General features: G+C 53.2%; 1 protein-coding gene and 1 pseudogene across 1 annotated transcript; one reads left to right on the top strand and one right to left on the bottom strand.

The window, feature by feature from the left end:
* The first annotated feature begins 8,202 nt into the window (after positions 1-8,202).
* LOC117088129 (alkaline phosphatase, placental type-like) lies at positions 8,203-12,659 on the top strand. The gene is made up of 11 exons (XM_033219163.1): positions 8,203-8,678; positions 8,765-8,881; positions 8,995-9,110; positions 9,299-9,482; positions 9,549-9,721; positions 9,964-10,105; positions 10,197-10,267; positions 10,374-10,533; positions 10,616-10,807; positions 11,027-11,143; positions 11,264-12,659. Exons 1-11 carry the CDS (start codon positions 8,612-8,614, stop codon positions 11,560-11,562), a joined length of 1,638 nt encoding a protein of 545 aa, XP_033075054.1. The 5' UTR covers positions 8,203-8,611; the 3' UTR covers positions 11,563-12,659.
* A 3,583-nt stretch (positions 12,660-16,242) lies between these two features.
* LOC117088138 lies at positions 16,243-17,664 on the bottom strand (annotated as a pseudogene).
* Between the last annotated feature and the right edge of the window lie 6,198 nt (positions 17,665-23,862).

The following is a 23,862-nucleotide window of genomic DNA, read 5'->3' as shown; positions in this document are numbered from 1 at the left end:
GCTCAGCCACCTCAGGCGGCCTTCAGTCTGTGCGTCTGCCACCCCCGAGATATCCCAGAGGCCACGGTCACCCCATCTGTTCCTGCCCCCAGAACCTTCTCCTGGAGCCAAGTACCTGCAGGACAGACAAGCGAGGGTCTGGGTTTGGTGCTGGGGTGTAGAAGGCTGGGGGTGCTGCCCTGGCCCAGGCAGCCTGACTGTGAGAGCCCCAAACAGGAGACATCCCCCCTTCCCCTCCCCTCTACGCTGTGGCAGTGGGTACAGTTGATGTGTGGCACGTTCTTGGATTGTGCATTTCTCTGATGAACTGCATCTGTTGCCAGTAGAAAGATGCTAACATGTCTTTGGCTCCAGACTGACACTGCTCTTGCTTCCGGTTGGGATGTCAGCTATTGCTACAGAGCAGTAATGGTTAAAACTAAGATTTTGGAAATTGTTAAAATATTTTTGGCTGGGCGCGGTGGCTCACACCTGTAATCCCAACACTGGGGGACCGAGGCGGGTGGATCACCTGAGGTCAGGAGTTGGAGACCAGCCTGACCAACATGGTGAAACCCCATCTCTCCTAAAAATAAAAATGAGCCGAGTATGGTGGTGGGCACCTGTAATCCCAGTTACTCAGGAGGCTGAGGCAGGAGAATCACTTGAGCCGGGAGGCAGAGGTTGCAGTGAGCAGAGATTGCGCCACTGCACTCCAACCTGAGCGACAGAGCAAGACTCTATCTCTAAATAAATAAATAAATAAATAAAATGGAAAACTTGCCAATAAGGGAGGGAAACTCTTACCTTGAACAGGGTCCCTAAAGCTAGCCCAGTTTTGGCCACGTCTTCACTGATTCATTTGTGTTTCATTTCAAAAGCATCCTCAGGCTCCACGATCCGGGGATGGTCAGTGTGCTTCCATTATCTGTGAGCAAAGGACAGTAGCATGTGCATCCTGGCTAGCATGAACCATTTCTCCCTCCCCGGATGTCCTGTCACTTGAGGGATTTTCCTCCCCAGAAACAGAAGCTGGATCATACATAAAACAATGAGGAGATGCAGTACCTGGTCTCCCTGAGTGTTTCCAACAGGCTCTAGGTCTCTGAAGATGTGCCTCTCCGCTCTCTGAAACTGTGGAACTAAGTTGGACATGGTGGCATGAGCCTGTAATCCCAGCACTTTGGGAGGCCAAACGAGGCAGGGGGATCACTTGAGGCCAGGAATTGGAGGCTGCAGTGAACTTTGATCCCGCCACTGCACTCCAGCCTGGGCCAAAGAGCAAGACCCCGTCTTCATAAACACACACACACACACACACACATACGTATATATGTGTGTGTATATATGTATATATATACATACACACACACATGCACACACACACACATATTTTGCTGTAAGCCAAATTCGTGCCATTGCATTCCAGCCTGGGCAACAAGAGTGAAACTCCATCTAAAATATATATACATATATACACACAATATTTTTATATTTAAATTTTGAGGCCGGGCGTGTTGGTTCACACCTGTAATCCCAGCACTTTGGGAGGCCGAGGTGGCCGTATCATTTGGGCTCAGGAGTTTGAGACCATCCTGGCCAACATGGTGAAACCCCGTCTCTACTAAAAATACAAAAATTAGCCAGGCGTGTTGGTGTGTGCCTGTAATCCCAGCTACTCGGGAGGCTGAGGCAGGACAATCACTTGAACCTGAGGTGGAGGTTGCAGTGAGCCGACATTGAGCCACTGGACTCCAGCCTGGGTGATAGAGCGAGACTCTTATCTCAAATTAAAAAAAAAAAGAAGAAGAAATAAATACATTTTGAAACCAGGGGACCAAGTTCTGTTGAAGACCTGGAAATTCCAGCAGGCTGAATATCAGAGTAATCACCGTGGTCGGCCCTTTTGAGGTGTTGCTGAGAACCCACTCATCTGTGGGTGTTGCAGATTTACTACACTCAGATAAAGCCAGTGTTTCTGGAGTTCCTCCAGGAGAAACTGGCAGAGTTCAAAGCCCAGCCAAAGACCCTAAGAAATCATAAAGGGAACATGCGCTTTTCTGGCTGTTAAGTGTTCTCCAGCACCTTCCTGCCTCCGGATGGAAGGACAGCTCACTGCTTAGTATTTCACAAGCTCTTGCTTCATCCACCAGCTCATCCACTGTTGGATGTGTCACTGAAGTCAACCTGTCCTGGATCATAGCGACCTCTTAACCCAACAGTTCACAGCTTTTTACATGTCCCTACCTGAACATCCAAAGACCCCTGAAAGAATTGTGGACCGGGTACTCCTTACGCGTACCCTTTTAGGGACCACGAAGCCCCCGTTTCTATTGAGCATCCCAGATGGGCTACTCCCTTACCCTTCCCAAAAGAAGGCAAGCTCCTCTTTTTTCCCTTGATGGTGAGCCACAGCGCTCCATCTGACTGGCAGATAATGAGTCAGGGAGTCTTTCGGGCAGGCGTGGCTTTGCCTGGATATAGTAATAACCTAACTGATCCCTGGTTAGAAAAGACAGCCGTAGTGACTGCTGCTACCCGAGACACAGATCTGTGCTCCTGAGGGCTGCCAAATGGCGGCTACTATGGCTGCCCAGCAAGTCCCTAGACTCCTTAGCTGGAGTCTTTTATATTATTATAATAATTATTATTATATTATTTTTGAGACACAGTCTTGCTTAGTCACCCAGGCTGGAGTATAGTGGAGCAATCTCGGCTCACTGCCACCTGCCGCCTGGGTTCGAGCGATTCTGCTGCCTCAGCCTCCCATGTAGCTGGGATTACCGGCGTGTACCACATAAATACCCTGCTAATTTTTGTATTTTTAGTAGAGATGGGGTTTCACCATACTGGAGAGGCTGGTCTCAAACTCCTGGCATCAAGTGATCTGCTCACCTCAGCCTCCCAAAGTGTTGGGATTACAGGCGTGAGCCACCATGACCAGCCTGGAGCAGTTTTAGATAACCGCATAGCTGTGCACCATTTGCGTGCTGAACAAGGGGAGTATGTGGAATCGCCAGCTCGTCTTGCTGTTCCCACAGTAACGCATCCACTGAAGTAGACATGCATGTTGAAACGACAAGACAGCAAGCTTCCAGGTGGCAGAGACTGCTTTTCAGGGGTCTCTGGGTTTTTTTGTTGTTTTGTTTTGTTTTGGCAGGGTCTCACTCTGCTGCCCAGGCTGGAGTAGAGTGACACAGTCTCAGCTCACTGCAGCCTCGACCTCCTGGGTTCAAGCAATCCTCCCACCTCAGCCTCCCAAGTAGCTGGGACTACAGGCATATGCCACCATGCCCAGCTGATTTTTACATATTTTGGTAGAGACAGGGTCTTGCCATGTTGCCCAGGCTGGTCTCAAAGTCCTGGGTTCCAGCAATCAACCCACCTCAGACTCCTATAAAGGCGTGAGCCACTGCAGGAGGCCAAGGCAGGAGAATTGCTGACATATCCAGTTTCTTAGAAAAAAACATTTAATAGAGACTTACGAACAGAAGCTATGTCTGGGTCTCAGGTGGCGGTGAGGCAAGATGGTAGGTTTACCCCCCAAGACCGAGGGCCACAGGGGAGGGGCAACCTCAAAGGGATGTGTAGGACAATTGCAATATGATAACATCAAAGTTGTTTTGTCCTAAGGGCAGGATTTACAGGAAGTAGGTGCTCCTGCACAAGAAACACAACATGAACGGGAAATCTCAGAGGCCCTCCGAGACCTGGCATTCATCAGCCTGGTGGACTAGCCCCCACAATGGAATTGCTTTGACACCCACACCACCGAAAATAATCTGGAGTACTGTTGACAGCTGATGTGAGAATTCAGTTCTTGTCTTCTTAGCTTAAAATAATTTAAACAAGAGACGCAATAGCAAAGGAGATGTGGCATGCAATAATTTATTGCAAAAGAAGAAGAATATCTTTTTTTTTTTTTTTTGAGACGGAGTCTCGCTCTGTCACCCAAGCTGGAGTGCACTGGCCAGATCTCAGCTCACTGCAAGCTCCGCCTCCCGGGTTCATGCCATTCTCCTGCCTCAGCCTCCCGAGTAGCTGGGACTACAGGCGCCCGCCACCTCGCCCAGCTAGTTTTTTGTATTTTTAGTAGAGACGGGGTTTCACCGTGTTAGCCAGGATGGTCTCGATCTCCTGACCTTGTGATCCGCCCGCCTCGGCCTCCCAAAGTGCTGGGATTACAGGCTTGAGCCACCGCGCCCGGCCAAGAAGAAGAATATCTTGAAAGTGAAGTGCAGAACAGGCAGAGAGAAGAATTCAGGGTGGGCTGCTCATAAAGACGAGACAACAAAGGTTGGCACTAGGGAGACTCCCTTTATGGAAATCTTGCATGATTATTCATGAGGGGGTGGGAAAAGGTGTTGCTAGTAAGCATGTTCTGGGTGGTCCTCTGGGTGCACATGTGAGTAGCTGCACATGCTCGTTCATGCGTCGCATGTCTCATTAGCTTCTTAAATCTCCACCCAGGGTGTGCTTTTTAGTATTATGAGCAAAGGGTCCGTTTGAGGAGAGGTAAAATCAAAACGCACATGTTCTCTAGAAAGAAAAATCCCCACTGAAGATAGCTGTGCTTGAATGGGCTGAATTACAATTCGAATGCTGAGGCTTATTGTGTTGACTGTGTGGTCACCACGCTTGCTGCATCCCGGGAACATGGTCACTTCCTTGATTACCTATCCTGTTTCAGTACCACCCTTTGGAAATATGCGCATGTCACATTTTGAAAAATACTGTCTGAGATGAAAATGGAAAACGCAGCGGGAACAGTTGCATCTAATCTGGATCAAATGGCAAGCCTGTTCCTTCCTTTCCTTCTTTCCTTTTGAGATATGTCAAACATTAAAACTGCATAAAACAGAAAGATATGGCCTGAAGAAGAGTTACAGAATTGAACGCCAAAGTAATACCAGAGATTAGAACTCCAAATAGCACTCAGATTACTAGGCCAGGATCCCATATGTACCCTGCCCCCCCATTCAGACCCCACTTCTTCCTTCCCCACCAAAGGAACCCATTGACTTTGTGTTGTGTGTGTGTGTTTTTTGTTTTTGTTTTTGTTTTTTTTTTTGAGACAGAGTCTTGCTCTGCTTGCTCTGTAGCCCAGGATGGAGTGCAGTGAGGGAATCACGGCTCACTGCCTGCAGCCTTAACCTCCTGCGCCCAAGCAATTCTCCCACCTCAGCCTCCCGAGTAGCAGGGACTACAGGTGTGTGCCACCTTGCCCATTTAATTTTTGCATTTTTGGTAGAGATGGGGTTTCACCATGTTGCCCAGGCTGGTCTGGAAGTCCCGGGCTTACGCCTCGCCTCCCAAAGTACTGTGATTACAGGTGTGAGCCTCCACCCCCAGCACGGCCTAAATTTTTTGACACTCCTTTTCTTTTAATAGTTTTGGCCAGGTGCAGTGGCTCACACCTGTAATCCCAGCACTTTGGGAAGCCGAGGTGGGCAGATCACTTGAGGTCAGGAGTTCGAGACCAGTCTGGCCAACATGGTGAAACCCCATCTCTACTAAAAATACAAAAATCAGCCGGGCGCAGTGGCTTACGCCTGTAATCCCAACACTTTGGAAGGCCAAGGCAGGTAGATTGCCTGAGGTCAGGAGTTTGAGGCCAGCTTGGTCAACATGGTGAAACCCCATCTCCACTAAAAATGCAAAATGAGTCAGGTTTGGTAGCAGGTGCCTGTAGTCCCAGCTACTCGGGAGGCTGAGGCAGGAGAATTGCTTGAACCTGGGAGGCGGAGGTTGCAGTGAGCAGAGATCTCACCATTACACTCCAACCTGGGTGACAGAGCGAGACTCTGTCTCCAAAACAAGTAAATAAACAAAACCAAAAAAATAAAACTACAAAAATTAGCTGCGCATGGCAGGCGCCTGTAATCCCAGCTACTCAAGAGGCTGAGGCAGGCGAATCGCTTGAACCTGGGAGGTAGAGGTTGCAGTGAGCCGAGATGGCATCACTGCACTCCAGCCTGTGGGACAGAACGGGATTCCATCCCAAAAAAATACATTAATTAATTAATTAATTAAATAGAAACAGGGTCTCGCTATGTTGCTCACTATGTGGTGAATTTTGTCAGGCGCCTGAGCAAGACTGGAGACCAGACACACGCCAATGTCACTTGCAGAAAACAAAGGATACTCGTCCACATTCAACGTCTATGATGACACCCTGGCCACACGGGGATGCTTGGCCACGCTGCCTCCTACCTTCATGCCAGAGTCGCCTGTCATAATGTCTGGTTACAGCTCTTCCTCTGAGACCCAGGGATTTCGAAGCAGAAGCAGCAGGGCTTCCCCGGCTGGAGGGAGATATAAAGCCTCCATTCCTGGGATTCTTGGTTGCTGTTCCCTAGGGCAAGGGGAGGCCCAGGCTGCGGCGTGTATTCTCTGAGGATTGGTCGTCTTGGTCCTTCTGCTCTCTGGGAAGGAAGGGCTGGTCCTGCAGGGCCCCATCTGGATCCCTTAGCACCCTCTACCACCTGGTGCCCTTGGGGATACCAAGCTCTGTGCAGTCCAGACCATGTTCCAGCTCAGTGCCCACCTTACAGGTATGTGCCACCACGCCTGGCTAATTTTGTAGTTTTTAGTAGAGATGGGGTTTATCCATGTTGGTCAGGCTGGTCTTGAACTCCCAACCTCAGGTGATCCACCTGCCTCAGCCTCCCAAAGTGGCCGGGTAGGGCTGAATTTGCCCCCTTACCAGTTACTGCCAACCACGGATGAATGGCTTCTGCCTGCCTCCTGCCCTCCAGATCTTACCAGGGCATCTCACTGGGAAATATGGTGACAGCCCTTGCCACTCAGGGGACAGCATGGCAGGGGCTGGGAATGAATGTTGTTGCCAAACGACAACACCCAGCTGGGCCCAGTGGCTCACACTTGTGATCTCAGTGGTCTGAGAGGCTGAGGCGGGAGGATCACTTGAAGCCAGGAGTTTGAGAGCAGCCTGGGCAACATAGTGAGACTCTACAAAAAAAAAATTTAGCTAGGCATGGTGGCTGGTGCCAATAAGCCCAACTACTGCGGAGGCTGAAGCTAAGGCTGAGGCAGTGAGCCATGATCACACCACTGCAGTCCAGCCTGGTGACAGAATGAGACCATGTCTCAAAAAAAAAAAAAAAAAGAGGAAGGTGAGTGCAGTGGCTCATGTCTGTAATCCAGACACTTTGGGAGGCTGAGATGTGAGGATCCCTTGGGCCCAAGGGGCTCGAGACCAGCCTGGGCAACATAACAAAACCATGTCTTTACACAAAATAAAATATGAGTCGGGTGTGGTGGCACAGCCATTGGCCCCAGCTACGTGAGAGGCAGAGGTGGGAAGATAGCTTGAGCCTGGGAGATCAGAAGCTGCAGGGAGCTGCAACTCAGCCATCGCCCTCCAACCTGGCTGACAGAGTGGGGCCCTGTCTCCAAAACCAAAACAACTCCCACTTGAAAAATAATCGTGGGGATGGCTGCAAAATCTCCTGACTGGCCTTGAGTTTGGAGTGAATCAATGAATTAATTAAGGGCCTGCCTGTTAGTGAGTCTCCTCTGAAATTTAGCCCAGAAATGTCGTCACTCAGCAAGATGAAGCGGGAGGTAGAGGGAACTAAGGGGGCAACAAGCAGGAGGCAGGAAGGGCCCATGAGGGTGACATCTTCCCTGAGAGCCCCAGGACGACCAGCGGGAAGCCAGGCAGGTGCAGGCAGAAGGACTCCAGAAAGCTTGGCGTGAGGGAAGTCCGTGGGGGTGGTGTGGAGTGGGGCAGGGAAGGCAGAGGCTGGGCAGCAGGTAAGGTCCCCTGGGTTCTGGGGGCCAAGCCTGGGGCTCAGGGCGAGCAGGCCTGAGTGCGGAAGGGGCTGCTGTGGTTGGGCTGGGGTGGACTCTCTCCCACCTGCGCCATCCAAACATTAGTACGAGTGCATCCACACAAACACCTACACAATCACACACAGAATGTGAGCAATGGGCAGGACTGGCTCAGTGTTGTCAGTGTTGTCACCATTGGACCCACAACTGCCCACAGCCCTAGAGCTCTGGGCCCGGATTCCTGCCAGCCCCACCTGTCCAGGCCAAAGCCAGATGATGGAGCAAGGGGGTGCCAGGGCAGCAAAGCCCCCCACGTGCCCCTTTCCCACCGGGCCCAGGCTCCTGGCATCAGTAGGCTGAACCCAGGCCCTGGCCCGGGCTGTGTGCTTCCAGCCTCCCCTCCTCTCGACAGCAGAACAGAGCCTGGCCCTAGCTTCTGGGAACTCTAGAAAAAAAATGGGTGAATGAATGAGTGACAGGGCGTCTTGTTCCACACAAGACACAGTGAGCAGGGGTTGGGGGAGGGGCTCCTGGCTGCAGGATGCACACCACACTCACTCAGATGGCATCTGTACCCAAAACCCCACCCTTCCCTGAGCAACACCTGGTCCCACCCTGAGCTGCCTTTCTCAGGACCCCAACTCCAGCCTGGCCCAGCCCAGCCGCACCCTGCCACTCCCTTCAGTCATGTCAAGAGGCTGGGCGGGGTCAAGGTGGCAACAAGGGGAGAAGCCGAGACACAGTTCTCCCTGATTTAAACCCAGGCAGCCTGGAGTGCAGCTCACGCTCCATACCCGGAATTTCTGCCACACCACTCTCCTGCTGCCCTTCAGACATGCGGAGGTCCTGGGTGCTTCTGCTGCTGGGCCTGAGGCTACAGCTCTCCCTGGCCATCATCCCAGGTAATGAGGCTCCCCGAGCTGCCCCTACACACACACAGGGCACCCCCCAGCCCAGGCTGACCTGATCTTTGCTCTCCCCCGGCCAGCTGAGGAGGAGAACCCAGCCTTCTGGAACCGCCAGGCAGCCGAGGCCCTGGGTGCCGCCAAGAAGCTGCAGCCCATCCAGAAGGTCGCCAAGAACCTCATCCTCTTCCTGGGCGATGGTGAGTGAGCAAGGCCTGTCCATCCCCGCAGCCCTCACAGCCCTAGCGCCCAGACACTCGGTGGTTCCAGGACAACCCTGGGGCCCAAGCCTCACACATTTCTGCTCCTTCAGGGATGGGGGTGTCTACGGTGACAGCCACCAGGATCCTAAAGGGGCAGAAGAAGGACAAACTGGGGCCTGAGACCCCCCTGGCCATGGACCACTTCCCATACGTGGCTCTGTCCAAGGTAAGGGCTGGCCACCTTAGAGTCTTCAAGCAGAGAAGGGTATCCTGGCTATGGAGTGTGGTAGGACGGAGGGACCCTAAACAGCTGGGCCTCCAGTAAGGAGCTGGGGGCAGTTGGAATCCCAGAGGACAGAGATCAGGGTCTGTGTGTCTGCCCCACAGAAAAGCTCAGAGTGTCTCTGTCCCCAGACATACAGTGTAGATAAGCATGTGCCAGACAGTGCAGCCACAGCCACGGCCTACCTGTGCGGGGTCAAGGGCAACTTCCAGACCATCGGCTTGAGTGCAGCTGCCCGCTTTAACCAGTGCAACACGACACGCGGCAATGAGGTGGTCTCCGTGATGAATCGGCCAAGAAAGCAGGTGAGCTGGGGCGCACTGCGGGATCAGGGCCAGGTCACAGACCTTGGTCACATATCCTGACCTTTGTCACCCTTAGGGAAGTCAGTGGGAGTGGTGACCACCACACGGGTGCAGCACGCCTCACCAGCCGGTGCCTACGCCCACACGGTGAACCGCAACTGGTACTCGGACGCCAACATGCCTGGCTCGGCCCGCCGGGAGGGCTGCAAGGACATCGCCACGCAGCTCATTTCCAACATGGACATTGACGTGCGACCCCAGGGCCAAGGGTTGGGGCTGGGCAGAGAGTAGCAGGGGGCACCAGCTCAGACCCAGGCAACCACAGCCTGATCTGGGTCAGCAGGGTCTGAGGGTGGGGTTGGGGGCATAGAAGGTGCAGCCCAGGCTGGGCCACTCCCACAACCTTGGGGAGGGGAGCCAAGGGCTGTGCAGGAGGAAGTGGCACAGGGCCGGCCAGGCCCCAAACCACGTGCCCCATCCTCTGTTCCCAGGTGATCCTAGGTGGAGGCCGAAAGCACATGTTTCGCATGGGGGCCCCAGACCCTGAGTACCCACATGACTACAGCCAGGATGGGACCAGGATGGATGGGAAGAACCTGGTGCAGGAATGGCTGGCGAAGCACCAGGTGATGGGTCTGGCCAGTGCAGGAGGCACAACAGGGGAAGGGCAGAGGTGTGGGGCTCAGGGCTGTGGGCTGAGGCCTGGCCCTCTCCCTCCCTGCAGGGCGCCCGTACGTGTGGAACCGCACTGAGCTCATGCAGGCTTCCCAGGACCCGTCTGTGACCCACCTCATGGTATGACCCCCCTTCCTGCCCTGGAATCCCTCAGATGGCCTCAGATGGCACCTTCTGAACCTGCATACACGTCTGCCAGCACCCTCCCACCCGCCGCCGCCTGCAGTCACCATGGGACCCCTTGTCCACAGGTCTCTTTGAGCCCGGAGACATGAAATATGAGATCCACCGAGACTCCACACTGGACCCCTCCCTAATAGAGATGACAGAGGCTGCCCTGCGCCTGCTAAGCAGGAATCCCCGCGGTTTCTTCCTCTTCGTGGAGGGTGCGTGGTGGCCCCTGGGGAGTGGGGGTTGGGGTTTGGAGCAGGGCAGGTTCAGCACCACCCCTCTCTGGCCTTCCTGCAGGCGGTCGCATTGACCATGGTCATCATGAAAGCAGGGCCTACCAGGCACTGACTGAGGCGGTCATGTTTGACGACGCCATTGAGAGGGCGGGCCAGCTCACCAGCGAGGAGGACACGCTGACCCTCGTCACTGCTGACCACTCCCACGTCTTCTCCTTTGGTGGCTACCCACTGCGAGGGAGCTCTATCTTCGGTAGGCCTGGGGAGAGTGGCAGGTGCTGCTGCATCAATTACATGGGTGAAATCTGAGCCTCAGTCTCCTCCTCTGTCAAATGGTAGTAATGCTGGCACCAGCCCTGTAGGGTCTCCTGAGGACTAAGCCCCTGACCAGGCAAAAAGTGGCGGTGCCCAGCACGTGGGTGGCACTCCACAGCTGTGTTCAGCTCAACCACAGGGACCCCTCTCTCTGCAGGGCTGGCACCTGGCAAGGCCCAGGACAGGAAGGCCTACACGGCCCTCCTATATGGAAACGGTCCGGGCTATGTGATCACGGACGGCGCCCGGCCAGATGTTACGGAGAGCGAGAGTGGTAAGTGCCGCGGGGTCCCGAGGGGGACCAGGGTGCCAAGGATGGGGGACTGGCTGGAAGGGGTCACCTTCTGTCTGCCTGGAACTGAACCCTCCTACCGGAACTGAACTCTCCTACCAGGGAGCCCCGAGTACCGGCAGCAGTCGGCAGTGCCCCTGGACGAAGAGACACACGCAGGCGAGGACGTGGCGGTGTTCGCGCGCGGCCCGCAGGCGCACCTGGTTCATGGCGTGCAGGAGCAGAGCTTCGTAGCGCACGTCATGGCCTTTGCCGCCTGTCTGGAGCCCTACACGGCCTGCGACCTGGCGCCCCCCGCCGGCACCACCGACGCCGCACACCCTGGGCGCTCCGCGGTCCCTGAGTCCCTGCCTCTTCTGGCTGGGGCCCTGCTGCTGCTGGAGACGGTCACTGCTCCCTGAGGGTCCCATCCCTGGGGCTCCTGCTTCCCCATCTCCGAGTTCTCCTGCTCCCCACCTCCTGTCGTCCTGCCCGGCCTCCATCCCGAGTCATCACCCCCGGAGTCGCCACACAGATGTCCTGCCATGGAACCTTCATCTCCTCGTGCGCCCTGGGGACTGAGCCCATGACACCAAAGCTGCCCCTTGGCTACTCTTGGACTCCCTGCCCCAACCCCAGGGACTGCAGGTTGTGCCCTGTGGCTGCCTGCACCCCAAGAAAGAAGGGAGCTCAGGCCATCCAGCCCCCACCTATAGTCCTTGGGTACCAGGCAGGCTCCCTTTCTGGGGAAGAGAAGCACCCAGACCCGGCACCCCGCTGACTTTTGCTTCAGTCCTTGAATCACATGTGGGACTTGAGGACTCGGGAGCTTCAGGACGCCTGGAGAAGCGTGGCTTCCTGCCACCCTGCCAGCCAAGGAGGCTGCTGGGGTGGGGATCCCCAGGGGGATTTTGACACAGCCTTCGGCTGCCCCCCACTGAGCTAATTCCACACTCCTGTACCCCTCCAAGGGGCTCTCTGCCTCATGGCAGAGGCTTGCCCCAAATCACAACTACTCAGATGTTCCATACGTCCAAATGCCAATTTCAGCACCCAACTGAGATCCAAGGAGCTCCTGGGAAGCCCTGGGTGCAGGGCAGCAGTCGGGAGCCAAAGGTCCCTCCCCGGACATCTGGACACTAGGCATAGATTTCTCAACAAGGAAGACTCCCCTGCCTCCCCAGGGCCTCCGCTCTCCTGGGAGACAAAGCAATAATAAAAGGAAGTGTTTGTAATCCCAGCACTTTGGGAGGCCAAGGTGGGCAGATCATGAGGTCAGGAGATGGAGACCATCCTGGTTAACACGGTGAAACCCCTTATCTATGCGCCTGTAGTCCCAGCTACCCAGGAGGCTAAAGCAGGAGAATCGCTTGAACCTGGGAGGCAGAAGTTGCAATGAACCAAGGTCATGCGACTGCACTCCAGCCTGGGCAACAGAGCGAGATTCTGCCTCAAAAATAAATTAAATAAATAAATAAATAAATAAACAAATAAGAAAAGGAAGTGTTAGACAGTGTAATGCCAGTACTACTTCCTAGGAGAAAAATCGTGAGTGCCTGTGGGCACAGTGTCTGGAGGGGTGGATAACGCAGGCCAGGAGGGGCTGCTGAGGAGCAGACGATTGAGCAGGAGACCTGAACAAAGTGGGGCTTGAGCAAGGCGGCACAGCAGTGCAAAGGCCCTGGGGCAGCGCCAGCAGGTGCTCTGGGAGGCCAAGGGCTGGATTAGAGGGTGGGTGGGTAAAGGGGTAAATCTGAGGGGTCAAGAGGGTGGGGAGCATGGGGGAGTGTGAAGTCTGAGTAAAGGGATGTGGTTGGAGGTCTTTGAGTAGGGCTGTGACCTGCCCTAGGTGGAAAATGAATACTCTGGCTGCTGCCAGAAGAAGGGTCTTGTCTTTTGGGTGGATGGTGGGGGTGGTAGAGGGTAATAGGTAGAGGTGAGAGCTGGGGAAGGAGCTGACTCCAGGTGTTTCTGACCTTCCGAAAGCATTCGGGAGCACCTATCCCAATACAGCCATGCTTGGAGAGTACCACACCTGCCCCAAGAGAACCTTGAAAAGAATTTTTTTTTTTTTTTTTTTTTGAGGCAGTCTCACTTTGTTGCCCAGGCTGGAGTACAATGATCTTGTCTTGGCTCACTGCAACCTCCTCCTCCTGGGTTCAAGTCATTCCCCTGCCTCACCCTCCAAGTAGCTAGGGGTTAACAAGTGTGCACCACCACGCTTGGCTAGTTTTTGTATTTTTAGTAGAGACGGGGTTTCACCATGTTGGCTAGGCAGGTCTCCAACTCCTGACCTCAGGTGATCTGCCCACCTCGGTCTCCCAAAGTTTGGGATTACAGGCATGAGCCACACGTCCGGCTGAGAAGAATGAAAGGTGAAATCAACCACATTTTCCAGCAAATTTTACACTATTACAAAAAAGACAAAAATTAGCCAAGCCTCGTGGCCCATGCCTGTGGACCCAGCTACTCAGGAGGTTGTGGTGAGAGGATCACCTGAGGTGAGGAGTTTGAGACCAGCCCAACCAACATGGTGAAACTAAAACTAAAACTGGTCTAAACTAAAACACGGTCTCTACTAAAACTATAAAATTTAGCCGGGCGTGGTGGTCAGCACCCAGCTACTTGGGAGGCTGAGGCAGGAGAATCGATTGAACCTGAGAGGCTGCAGTGAGTTGAGATCACACCACTGCACTCCAGCCTGTGCAACAGACCCAGACTCTGTCTTATGAGAAAAAAAAAAAAGGCAAGCATTTTGTGCTCACTAGAAATATTAGCATGATTGAATGTGTCCTTGCACATGAAAATTATTTAACATTGTAAAATATCTATTTGGCAGGCATGGCGGCTCAGCACCTGCAATCCCAGCACTTTGGCAGGAAGACGGGGTAGGATCACTTGACTTCAGGAGTTCGAGAATAGCCTGGACAACATAGTGAGACCCCGTCTCTACAAAAACAACAACTGAGCCCAGGGAGGTTGAGGCTGCAGTAAAAGAAGATTGCTCCACTGCACTCTAGCCTGGGTGACACAGCAAGACCCTGTCTGGAAAAATATATACATCTATTTGAGGACCTGGCTCTCTCAGGACAGTTTTTTTTTTTTTTTTTTCAATTCTAGGTTTTAGTGGCTGTCATAAAAACATGGGAGGTGAACAGAAGGTAGACACCACTAGCTGGCCTTAGTAAATCATCACACTCATTGTTACATTCCATTCACCAAATATGCAAAGGTTCTGGTAAAATCCAGCTAGTATATTTCTATCTTCCCAGTTGTCAGTGGGTTAGGAAGTTCCTCTTTCTAACCAATGCGGAGGTGCTGCATGTTTAGGTTTTACATGAGCGCTCACACCCAAGGACTTCTATATTTTAAAAGTGAAGACGTTTTAAAAACAGATTATTCTAGCCAGGTGTTGTGGCTCATGCCTGTAATCCCAGCCTTTTGGGAGGCCGAGGCAGGTGGATCACTTGAGATCAGAAGTTTGAGACCAGCCTGGTCATCATGGTGAAACTCTGTCTCTACTAAAAATACAAAAATTAGCCAGGTGTGGTGGCAGGCGCTTGTAATCCTAGCTACTCGGGAAGCTCAGACAAGAGAATCGCTTGAATCCAGGAGGCAGAGGTTGCAGTGAGCCAAGATGGCACCATTGCACTCCAGCCTGGGTGAGGAGAGTGAAACTCCATCTCAAGAAGAAGAAGAGGAAGAGGAATAGGAAGAAGACGAAGAAGAGGAGGAGGAGGGGGAGGAAAAAGATTATTCTGAAATTAGATCATTCTGTTCTCAAGCTTCCTTTTCCTGTGTAGGTATGAGTGTTTATGAGTCCAATACATTATTTACCTCAAAATCAAGTGTCAGAGAAAATATTTTCAAATTTCTGCTCAAAAATATGCTCTTTCCTTAGCATGAGTTTTGTTTTGTTTGAGACGGAGTTTCGCTTGTATCGCCCAGGCTGGAGTGCAGTGGCGCGATCTCGGCTCACTGCAACATCTGCCTCCCGGGTTCAAGCAATTCTTCTGCCTCAGCCTCCTGAGTAGCTGGGATTACAGGCAACCGCCACCACGCCCGGCTAATTTTTGGTATTTTTAGTTCCAAAAGTTGATGAGTCGACCTGCTCCACGCCTAATTTCAAGGTGGTCACGTTGGGGTCACCACTTGCAGCTTGTAGCTGCTGTGAACGCTGAGAGTGAAGTACTCAGACAATTCCAGCTGAGCGGGGCAGGGAGCAGCTCCTCTGAGAGAGTGCTGCCCCAAAATCTGTCCGCCAAGTATTTATTAGAGGGCTTGTTAAACTACAAACATCCACCAGATGGGTTTTTGCCGTGGGGTCCTGAGGCACATATGGCCTTGTAAAAGCACTCAGACCACATTCTTAGGAGGCTGTTTTCAGCGCTCCTTATCACACATTCCACTCCTTGTCCTGTTTTCAAAGTCAAGGAGTTACATTCTCACGCACAAAAACGTACACACAGTACCTGAGTATTTTTCCATGCCTGGAGCTCAAATGCACCCCCTACATCTCCCCTTTCTTTAATTCTTAGAGCTTGCTGGTTATCTAATGCAAGGTAAGCATCTCTCCTTCTTCCCTGGTGATAAATGCTTTGGGCGGCAGCACAGAGCCATTTACAGAAGCCTGCAATCAGTTACAAAAAATAATATAGCGGCCATCACCCAAATGCGTATGTTTAACCCAGGAAACCAAGTATTCGGGTTCAGTCATTGAAAGCCTTCTTGTAATTGCCGAAGGGTATTTGTTTGTAATTGCTGTGAGACCATTCTTCAAGTTGTTTCTTCAACTCGACCTCAAATGCTTTGTACACAAGCTTGAATATATTGCCGTGCACTCCCCATCCCCCACCCCGCCCTCACTGCCTGCCAGAGAGCTGGGAAATGGCTGCTCCCGCTGCTCCGCTAAACACCGAAGTTACCCCAGGGAAATTACTTACGACTTCTTCCCGCGCGCGGCCGCTGTGCCCTCCCTCACCCCCTCCCCTGCTTTCCCTTCCTCTCCTCTCGCGCACCCTCCTCCCGCGCGCAGGAACCCCTGAGCAAGGCCACTGCGCCCTGGGGCCGCGGCCGCTGGCGGGGCGCTTCCGGCGCGCACTCACACGGATGACTTAGCGCAAAGAGTTGCAGTGGTCCAGGCTGACCATGAGTGAGAAGAGCGCGACGGTGCTGTACATGCCCTGCACTTTTTACAGCAGCCGGTTGAGGTCCCATTCCGCAGCGACCCCCGGGAGCTCCGCCGCGCCGCACAGGTCCCAGCCCCCGCAGTCATCTATGATCTCCAGCCTGGGCAGCGGGTTCAATCGTTCGATCTCGCGCATCTCGAGGCACAAGCGGAAGAAGGCGTGCACCTAGTGCTGGGCAGCGCCGCTGGGTCCACCCTTGGGCCGAGCCAGCAGGCGCCGCAGGCGCTCCTCGTTCTGCTCGCCGATGGCCGCAATGGTGCCATAGGTGAGCTTGTCGTCAGGGATGGCGTGGCGCCTCAGCCAGCTGCCGCAGGCGAACGAGTAGAAGTCCTGGCATGGGTCGATGCTGGCGTCCAGGTTGGCTGCCAGGAAGCCAGCGGCTCACGCAAAGGCCTTGCGCTCAGGACAGCCTTCAGGACAGGCGCCGCCGCCGGCCGCGACCGAGCCCAGGTACTTGAGCGCCAGCATAGCCGCCAGGATGAAGCAGAGGCCGGCTGCAAACACCAACCCGACAGCAGGCTCACTGCAAGCTGCTTCCAGCGCTGCAGCCCGGCCTGGGCCCGGTGGCCTGGGGGCAGAAAGGCCCCGCAAGCGCCCCCCGCGCCGAAGTGACTCACATACTTGACCTCCTATAACTCATCGTAGTGCGCCATCAGCGAATACCAGGACTCCATGGCGCCGAGGCCGCCGGGGTGCAGCCCTGGGCCACCTGGGCTACGCGATGCGCGTGACCTCCGGCCTCCTCGTGGGCCTCAGCGTGGCCCCTGGGGCCTCAGCTGCCAGAAGGACAGAGGCAAGCTCATGAGGCGCCGCAGCCCAACGGGGTTCCTGGGCACTGCGAGGAGAGAAATAGGCCTGGGTGCAGAGGCCCCAGCCGCGGGCCTCTTTCACTGGGGAAACCAGGGACCAGGATGGCTCGGCGGGGCCACCACCTCTGCGTGCAAAGTGGAGTCTTCTCCCCTGTCCCCCTCTCTGCACACACGTGCGGGTCCCTGAGTTGGGAGCGCCCTGATGGGAAGGGGGAGGCGCTGGGCACGGGGCCTGGCACGTAGTGGGCCTTCACTGAAAGGCCCGTACCTCTTCTCTTCGCCTTTCTGGTCCAGGACCTGCCCCAGCCAAGGCCAGACGGAATGTGGGGGAAGGAGCGGAGGCTGGAGTGAGGAGGTGCCGTCAGGAGCGCGCCTATGCTGCACTTTCCGTTTTCCGCGCTGAACACAGACAGAGGCTCCACAAAGTGGCCAAAGAACCAAACTTTGTCCTCGCGGAAGTCCGCGGGATCGACCACTCCAACCCCGCTCGCTTGCTTCTTCTGCTCGGTGGCCCGACGGCCCACCCGCCCCTTCCCGAGGGGCGAGCGCCAACGCCCCAGGGTCGTGGATACACAGCCCACCCCCTGGGCGGCCCTGATGGAGACCGGCTCCGTCCCTCACCCACCCCCACTCCCTGTCTGTGACCCCGACCCGAGCCACTCCTGGCTTCAATAGGTTCTCCCCAGAATCCAAACGTGGGCGAAGTTTCACCTCCCGCGGCGCGCGAGCAGACGGTGTCAGGAGGCTCTGCGCAGCGGCCGAGACGGTGGTGACTGCTGCAGGGATTCGGCGCCATTTACCTGGCGAGTGAGCACCTGAGCAGGACCTGGCCTCGCGGGCCCGCTCCGAACCAGAGCCGGAGCCTGAACAGAGCTGCATGGGCAGTCGCTGTCTCCCAGCGCCTCCTGCCTTTTCTGCCACCGAGCCGCCAGCCCGCCGGGTCCAGCCCTGTCCCAGGACCAGTAAAGGCAGCGGGTACTCCTGGGAGGGGTCCCTTCGGATCCCGCGTCCCCAAGCTGAGCTGCCCACCAGCCGGTTAGAAAGGGGCTGGAGCTACGCAGCTGGGGGCCGTCATGCCCCAGCCCATAGCCCTAGAGCACCGCCCGGGGAGAACTCCTCCTAAAGGATAAGGGAACCCTAAAGGAGTGCCTGGGCTGCCCGCACAGCGCCTGCGCGGAGCGCACCTCCACCAGGGAGCTTCCTTGTCCTCCTGGGAACCCCTGTACAGGATCTCCACGGGCGTCTGGGCTTCTGGTTGGCCTCGCTCTCTTCCCCTAGTTCCTGACCCAGTGAGAGCAACGGAGCACCCTGCCAGAAGAAGGCCTGGGGCTGCGAGTGCGGCCCCATGGTAGCAATGCACAGTTGACCCAGAGCACAGCAATCACAGCCTATTGGAGGTGACGTGGGTTTAGCCTCTGACCACACAGTCCTGGTCACCCTGCACAGACTGCCAGTAAAGAGGGGTCCGAGGCCCAGCTCCCTGGCTCCCCTGCAGTGTCTCCAAAAGGGAAGCTGAGGCTGTGGGTCAGTGGGTGATGCCAGTGGTCCAGGCTCCAGTTCCACCTTGCACAAAGACCTTCCTACCCTTTCACCAAAAAATACTCCTGTCCAACCTCAGACTGGTGCCACTCTTCCTTGATCCTTGTAGCCAAGGATAAATATCTCAAAACAATCCTGTGATCCTCCTCTATTCTCCTTTAAAAACCTTTGTCTTCCTTCACCTCCCTAAATTCACACGTACTTTCCTATGGCCTGCTTATTCCCATTGCAATACCTATTTCCAAAGAAAGTTCATTTTATTTTAGATCTTTCTGTATTTGTTATGCAGTGTCACATAGTGGAACCAGAAGTGGGACCGAAGTGAATTCAGCTTGGGTGAATCAGAGTCTCCTGGAATCTAACAGGGTTGACTGAGCCCTCTGCAGACTGCCTTTCCAGGAGTTGATTTTCTGTTCTGGAGAATCTCCTCAAATATCCAGACTCCCTCCCTTTGGTCAGTTCCTTTTTACTTTATTCTGGATGTGATTTGGTTATAAGGCTCCCTTAAACAAAGGACTTTTCATCCCTCCTGGGAGTATAAAGTTTGGGTTTCTTTCTTTTTTTCTTTTTGCTTGTTTGCTTTTGGCAAACACTTTCTGGTGTAAAGAGAAGTACCCTCTGGTTTGAGGACTCTGATTTCTACAGAATTAACGTTCTGCCTGCGAGGCAAGTCTTTTCTGGTGAACTCACTTTTGGTTCTGCATGCCTGACTGAATATTTTGTTTGATGTGCACACCTTGGTTGAAATTTTGTGAGCGTTCTGATTTTGGTTTGGTTTCCCACGTCTTTAAATGATTTGGCTCATTTTTTTTTCTTGCTTGTTCCTGAACATCTTCTGATCATCCCACAGCAAAAATAAACATAAATAGTTTAGCACCATAGGAATTCTTAAAACACACATACACACGGTGAGGGTCGGCCCCTCGAGGTGGCTCCTGCCTGTAATCCTTGCGCTTTGGGAGGCCGAGGTGAGAGGATGGCTTGAGCTAAGGAGTTGGAGACCAGCCTGGGCAACACGATGAAAACCCCCCTCTAAAACAAATATGAAAATGAGCTGGGTGTGGTGGTACCCACCTGTCACAGCAATCTGGGCCCACATTCAGGAGGAATGGATTTGGAGAGGAAGCAGAGTGCTCAAGGGTGTGTGATGTGTGCCACAATGGTGGACTGTGACGGTTACTACGGGACTGGATGAAGGGGGAAGAACCCAGAAATGAAAACAAAGGCAAAAGATACTGCTCTAAAGAAGGGGCCAGGGAGCTCCTTGCTTCTAATGAGCAAGGGCCTTGAGCTTCCACAGGCCTTCATATTATTGGGTAGCAAGAGCAGGGAGGAGCAGCTAATGATTGCTCAGCTGCTTGATTGATCACAGGTTCACATTATTGCTATCAGGCTTCAGATGTGCCCAGTCACAAGAAACACTGTGCCTGGGGCGTGACTGCTGTCAGCATTCCTGCTGGGCGGCAGAAGCAGTTTGTCAGTTTGTCAACAACCTGTTTCACGAGAACAGTTTTCTGTTTACTCACATAGCCTCCAGTGGTATACTGAGTTGATCATGGCCATCATTCTTTCAGCCTCCAACAGTGGGCAAAACAGACTTCTCCCCTTGTGGAGGGCACAGTCCAGTGGAAGAGGAATGTTTTTCATGCTGGCCTTCAAATTGTGGGGAGTTGTTGGAATAGGACAAGGGCTTAGGAAAGTCTTTTCCTAGAAAGTGTGGTTTGAGCTGAGAATTAGGGATAACTAGGAGTTAGGCTGATAAGGGAGGGGAGGTGGTGATTGGAGGAGAAATCCTCTGTCCTTGTCCGAGATTACCCTGCGTTAGGGCAGTAGCTGACCCTTTTCTGGGATCACCCAAGGTGGGATAGTGGGTGGAGGAGACATGTGGACTGTCGAAACTAGTAGATTCTGAATCCTGTCTCTGCCATGTCCTACTGTTTGGCCTTGGGGAATTTACTTATCTCTCTGTTGCTTCTGATAGAAAAGGAGGGTGGTGAGAGAGATTCAAGTTGAAGACAAAGTTAATCATGTTTTAAAGTGTTGGCTTTGGCTGCTGTGGGGAGATTGGATTAGAGTGGGGGTGTTAAGGAAAAGGGAGAGACTTGGATTTCTAGTGAGAATCAAGGTAGCTGAGGCCAGGGTTTGGTGCTGTGGGTGGGGAAGAATAGAAAGTGATCCTATTTTTTTTTTTTTTTTTTAGATGGAGTCTCGGTCTGTCACCCAGGCTGGAGTGCAGTAGTGTGAACTTGGCTCACAGCAACCTCCACTTCTGGGTTCAAGCAGTTCTCCTGCCTGAGCCTCTTGAGTAGCTGGGATTACAGGCATGAGCCTCTACACCTAATTTTTGTATTTTTAGTAGAGAAGGGGTTTCACCATCATGGCCAGGCTGGTCTTGAACTCCTGGCCCCAAGTGACCTGCCCACCTTGGCCTTTCAAAGTGCTGGCATTATAGGCGTAATCAGAAGTGATAATTAGGCCAGGTGTGGTGGCTCACGCCTGTAATCCCAGCACTTTGGGAGGCTGAGGTGGGCGGATCAAGAGATCAGGAAGTCAAGACCATTCTTGCCAACATGGTGAAACTCCATCTCTACTAAAAATTACAAAAATTAGCTGGGCATGGTGGTACGAGCCTGTAGTCACAGCTACTAAGGAGGCTGAGGCGGGAGAATCGCTTGAACCCGGGAGGCAGAAGTTGCAAGGAGCCGAGATCATGCCACTGCACTCTAGCCTGGCGACAGAGCCAGACTCTGTCTCAAAAAACAAAAAATAAAAAAGGAAGTGATAATTACTTGAACTTGGTCGGTGAGGGAGTGGTCAAGGGTAACTTTCAGGTTTCTCTCTTCTGTTATTATAAGTAAAAAAGAAGAATGGCTGAACTTCATGAATATATTTTCCATTTTTGTTGTCATGCAAAAAATATTTTCCATCTATTCCATTTAAAGACTAATAACAGACCAGGTGTGGTGGCTCACACCTGTAATCCCAGCACTTTGGGAGGCTGAGGTGGGCAGATCACCTGAGGTCAGGAGTTCAAGACCAGGCTAATCAACATGGTAAAACCCCATTTCTACGAAAAATACAAACATTAGCTGGGCATGGTGGCAGGCACCTGTAGTCCTAGCTACTTGGGAGGCTGAGGCAGGAGAATCATTTGAACCCACCTGCGGAGGTTGCAGTGAGCCAAGATTGCACCATTGCACTCCAGCCTGAGTGACAGGGCAAGACTCCATCTCAAAAAAAAAAAAAAAAGGTGGAAGAAAGCCAAGCAACCATCAACAGACAATGGAAAAACCGAATGGGGTCATCCACCCAATGAAATATCATGCAGCCTTGAAAAGGAAGGAGGCCCTGAAGAAGACTCTGTTACAACATGGATGAATGGTTAGGACATTACACCCCATGAAATATGAAAGCCACAAAAGGACAAATACTGTCTCCTGTAAAGTAAGATTCTTAAAAACAATAACAAAAAGCACAAATACACATGAATACACTTCTCTGAGGTCCCTAGAGGAATCAAATTCCTAGAGACAGAAGTGGAATGGAGGTTACCTGGGACTGGAGGGGGAGCAATGGGTTAGGGTTAGAGTTGGGTTTAGGGTTGGGGTTGGGGTTAAGGTTGAGTTGGAGTTTAATAGGGGCAGAGCTTCAGGGTTGCAGGATGAGAGCATTCTGGAGATCAGCTGCACAACACTGTGCGTGTACTCAACACTGCCGCCCTGTATACCTGAAAATGGTGGACGTAAATTTGATGTACCATGTTATGTAGCACAATTCAAAAATTGGTTCAAGAAGAAAAGACTCCTGCAGCTTCACCCACCCCCAGCCCAACCACAGCAGCCCCTTCTCCACTCAGGCCTGTTTACCTCAAACCCCAGGCTTGACCCTCAGAACTCAGGGGACCTCACCTGCTGCCCAGTCTCTGCCTGCCCTGCCCTGCTCCACACCACGCCCAGGGCCTCCCCTCAGGCCGAGCTTCCCGGGTCCACCCGTCTGCACCCGCCTGGCTTCCCGCTGGTCGTCTTGGGGCTCTCAGGGAAGATGTCACCCTATTGGACCCTTCCTGCCTCCTGCTTGTTGCCCTCTTAGTTCCCTCTACCTCCTGCTTCATCTTGCTGAGTTAGAAATATTCTTGCCTAAAGGTCAGAGGAGACTCACTAATAGGCAGGCCCTTAATTAATTCATTGATTCACTCCAAAGTCAGACCCAGTCAGGAGCTTTCGCAGCCATCCTATTTTTTTTTTTTTTTTGACGGCGTCTCCCTCTGCCACCCAGGCTAGAGTGCCGTGGCACCATCTCGGCTCCCTGCAACCTCTGCCTCCCAGGTTCAAATGATTCTCCCGCCTCAGCCTCCCAAGTAGGTGGGATTACAGGTGTGCACCACCATGCCGGCTAATTTTTTATCATTTTTATTTTATTTTATTCTTTGAGACAGAGTCTTGCTCTGTCGCCCAGGCTGGAGTACAGTGGCGCAATCCCGGCTCACTGCTACCTCCGTGTCCCAGGTTCATGTGATTCTCCCACCTCAGCCTCTCGAGTATAAGGGATTACAGGAGCCGGCCACCACACTGGGCTAATTTTTGTATTTTTAGTAGAGACGGGGTTTCAACATCATCGCCAGACTGGTCTCAAACTTCTGATGTCAGGCGATACGCTCGCCTCAGCCTCACAAAATGCTGGGATTACAGGAAATAGCCACTGCACCCAGCAGAGTTTCGTGTTTAAGTTGGATTTTTGACAAACTGTAGATTCACATGTAGTAGTAAGAAATAATACAAGAAGGCTGGGCGTGGTGGCTCAAGCCTGTAACTCCAGCACTTTGGGAGGCCAAAGTGGGTGGATCGCCTGAGCTCAGGAGTTCAAGACCAGCCTGGCAATATGGCAAAATCCCAACTATATAAAAATAATACAAAAAATTAGCCAGGTATTGTGATGTGCACCTGTGGTACCGGCTACTCCTGAGGCTGAGGTGCAACGATGGCTTAAGCCTGGGGGGCAGAGGTTGCAGTGAGCTGAGATCGCACACTGCACTCCAACCTGGGTGACTCACTGAGAAAACATCTCAAAAAAAGAAAAAGAAAAGAATAATAATAATACATAAGAAATACTGGGCCAGACACGGTGGCTCACGCCTGTAATCCCGGCACTTTGGGAGGCCAAGGTGGCTGGATCACGAGGTCAGAAG

This window comes from Trachypithecus francoisi, unplaced genomic scaffold (genome assembly GCF_009764315.1).
Source record: "Trachypithecus francoisi isolate TF-2019V2 unplaced genomic scaffold, Tfra_2.0 Contig00723, whole genome shotgun sequence".
NCBI lineage: Eukaryota > Metazoa > Chordata > Mammalia > Primates > Cercopithecidae > Trachypithecus > Trachypithecus francoisi.
The sequence above is the reverse complement of the archived record's forward strand: the minus strand, read 5'-3'. Positions and strand labels throughout refer to the sequence as shown.

What these genes read in the sequence shown, in the direction of transcription:
- LOC117088129 (XM_033219163.1), top strand. Translation starts at nt 8,612, where the DNA reads ATGCGGAGGTCCTGGGTGCTTCTGCTGCTGGGCCTGAGGCTACAGCTC. An exon ending in GGCGAAGCACCAGGTGATGG is followed by an intron (nt 10,106 to 10,196) that starts GTCTGGCCAGTG and finishes CCCTCCCTGCAG; the next exon opens with GGCGCCCGTACGTGTGGAAC. An exon ending in CGTCTGTGACCCACCTCATG is followed by an intron (nt 10,268 to 10,373) that starts GTATGACCCCCC and finishes CGCCGCCTGCAG; the next exon opens with TCACCATGGGACCCCTTGTC.